Below are 2,336 nucleotides of genomic sequence, written 5' to 3' on the forward strand. Positions count from 1 at the left end.
TGAACAGTCTTGCAGCTGTCTCGAGACTTGCCATTCATTGCTAATAACATATTTCTCCATTTGTCCTGACAACTATATTCAAAAGTATTGTGGAGAAAAAGAAACATAATAATGGAACCACGGAAGGCTCGCATATATTCTTGCTGACAGTATTTATACTAGTATGTGCATAATTAGCTGATTCTTATTACTGTTCAATCTGAGAGTAAGGTATTTTTCAGCAATGAAAGAAGTTGTGTGCAAAGTTCATCATACCTTGAGGTCCACATTAGAACGTGCACCCAAGATACTTCCCAACTGGTGGTCTTTGAGAATATCGGCCTATTTTCCCAGCACCGTGCTTAGTATTCCGTCTTTTAAAGCATCCTCCACTTTGGCAGTCCACTTGAGATTACAAAGACCTGTTTCCTAGTATTATGTGTATGAAAGAGAAACAGTTAAAATCATGCTGGTCAGCACATTTGCATATGGAAAGAAGATAGTTAAAATTTTACTGAAACAAATTTAGCACAAACTACACTATATTCCACTTTTAATGTTTAAAGCAATCCCTTTAACCCCAACTGTTAAAAATAAATAATATATTTTTTATTATTAAAATAATAGAGTTGTGTGGGAGTCTCTAGAATAATCTTGGTACACGTATTAGTATTTTTCTATGTTCAAAGTATTGGTGTAGGTACATGTAATCTCTAGATACATGTATCTTGGTTAAGTGATGTCTATTGGAGTCTAAGAGTTATCTAGATCTTTCTATGGAGTCCTATATAAAGTCTTGTACCAAGTCATTTGTAATCAAGTAATTTTTCAAGTAATACATTTCTTCTCCTAAATTGTCTTGTGCGAGTTTGAGTGAGATCCTTTCTTTCAACAAAGTGGTATTAAGAGCCAAAGGTTCTACTTCTACTTATCTTCAAAGAAGGCTTGTGTGGTGTAAAGAAGAAGGAGATCATGGCAAATGGAATGTTTCAATGACAAATGCCAAAGTTTACCAAAGATAATTATGAGAATTGGTGCATTCGTATGTAGGCGATCCTTGGAGCAAATGATGTGTGGGAAATTGTGGAGAAAGGATTGGAGGTGCCCGAAAATGAAGCAAATTTCAATCAAGTTCAAAAAGATCAATTTCAAGCCCAAAGAAAGAAGGATCAAAAGGCGATCATGATCATTCATCAATTTTTGGAAGATTCTATGTTACAAAAAGTGGCTTCCGCAACAACGTCAAAGAAAGTTTGGGATACTCTCAAATCTTCTTTTAGTGGCGATGCTAAGATAAAGAGAGTTCGGCTACAAACACTTCGTGGCGAGTTTGAGGCTTTGCGAATGAAGGCATCTGAATCAATCTCGGATTATTTTTCAAAGGTCTTGACCGTTGTCAATCAAATGAAAAGCAATGGAGAAGAGGTAAGTGATGTTCGTGTTATTGAAAAAGTTCTTCGTTCACTTGACTCTAAATTTGATTACAAAGTTGTGGCAATTGAGGAGGCTAAAGATATAGATGAAATGACTATTGATGATCTTATGGGATCATTACAAGCCCATGAAGAAAAAATGTTAAAGAAGGAGCCAATTGAACAAGCCTTACAATCAAAGTTATCTTTTAGAGATAATAATGGAAGGTATATGAGGAGCCAAAGAGGTCTTGGACAAGGACATGGAAGAGGATTTCTATATGGACAAGGAAGAGGTCGTGGCCAACAAAGGGAGGAAAGTCAAAAGTATGAAAGATTGTACGAGATAAGAAATTCAAGAGGCCGTGGAAGAGGAAGAGTTACAACAAGGTATGGCAAGTCAAATGTTAAATGCTATAATTGTCAAAATTTTGGTCACTATGCTTCCGAGTGTCACACTTCAAAAAATCAAGTGGAGGAGAAAGCTAATTTTGTTGAAGATAAAGGCAATGTTGATGAGCCCACTTTGCTTCTAGCGCATAAAGGAGAAGTAAATTGTGAAGATAATTTGTGGTATCTTGATAGCGCGCAAGTTATCATATGTGTGGCAATAAAAATTTGTTCGTTGATCTTGATGAGAAAGTGAATGGAAAAATCACTTTTGGAGACTCTTCGGGAGTACCCATCAAAGGCAAAGGTAACATCTTAATTCACTTGAAAAATAGAGAACATAATTTTATTTCAAGTGTTTATTATGCGCCTAGCATGAAAAATAATATCTTGAGTTTGGGGCAACTAATGGAGAAATGCTATACCATCACCATGAAAGATGGATTTCTCAATTTGAGAGATTCTAATGATAATTTAATTGTAAAGGTTCCTATGACTAAGAATCGTATGTTTATTCTTAAAATTCAAAATGATGTTGCAAAATGTCTAAAGGCT

The 2,336-nt window shown here is 35.4% G+C and overlaps 1 protein-coding gene across 1 annotated transcript; it reads left to right on the forward strand.

The window, feature by feature from the left end:
- Window positions 1–223: 223 nt before the first annotated feature.
- Window positions 224–2,037, forward strand: LOC141659756 (uncharacterized). Its single transcript, XM_074466684.1, has 2 exons — window positions 224–403; window positions 1,030–2,037. The coding sequence occupies exons 1-2, from the start codon at window positions 224–226 to the stop codon at window positions 2,035–2,037; spliced, it is 1,188 nt and encodes a 395-aa protein (XP_074322785.1).
- Window positions 2,038–2,336: the final 299 nt, after the last annotated feature.

Source organism: Apium graveolens, chromosome 5 (assembly GCF_009905375.1).
Source record: "Apium graveolens cultivar Ventura chromosome 5, ASM990537v1, whole genome shotgun sequence".
NCBI classification, from domain to species: Eukaryota; Viridiplantae; Streptophyta; class Magnoliopsida; order Apiales; family Apiaceae; genus Apium; species Apium graveolens.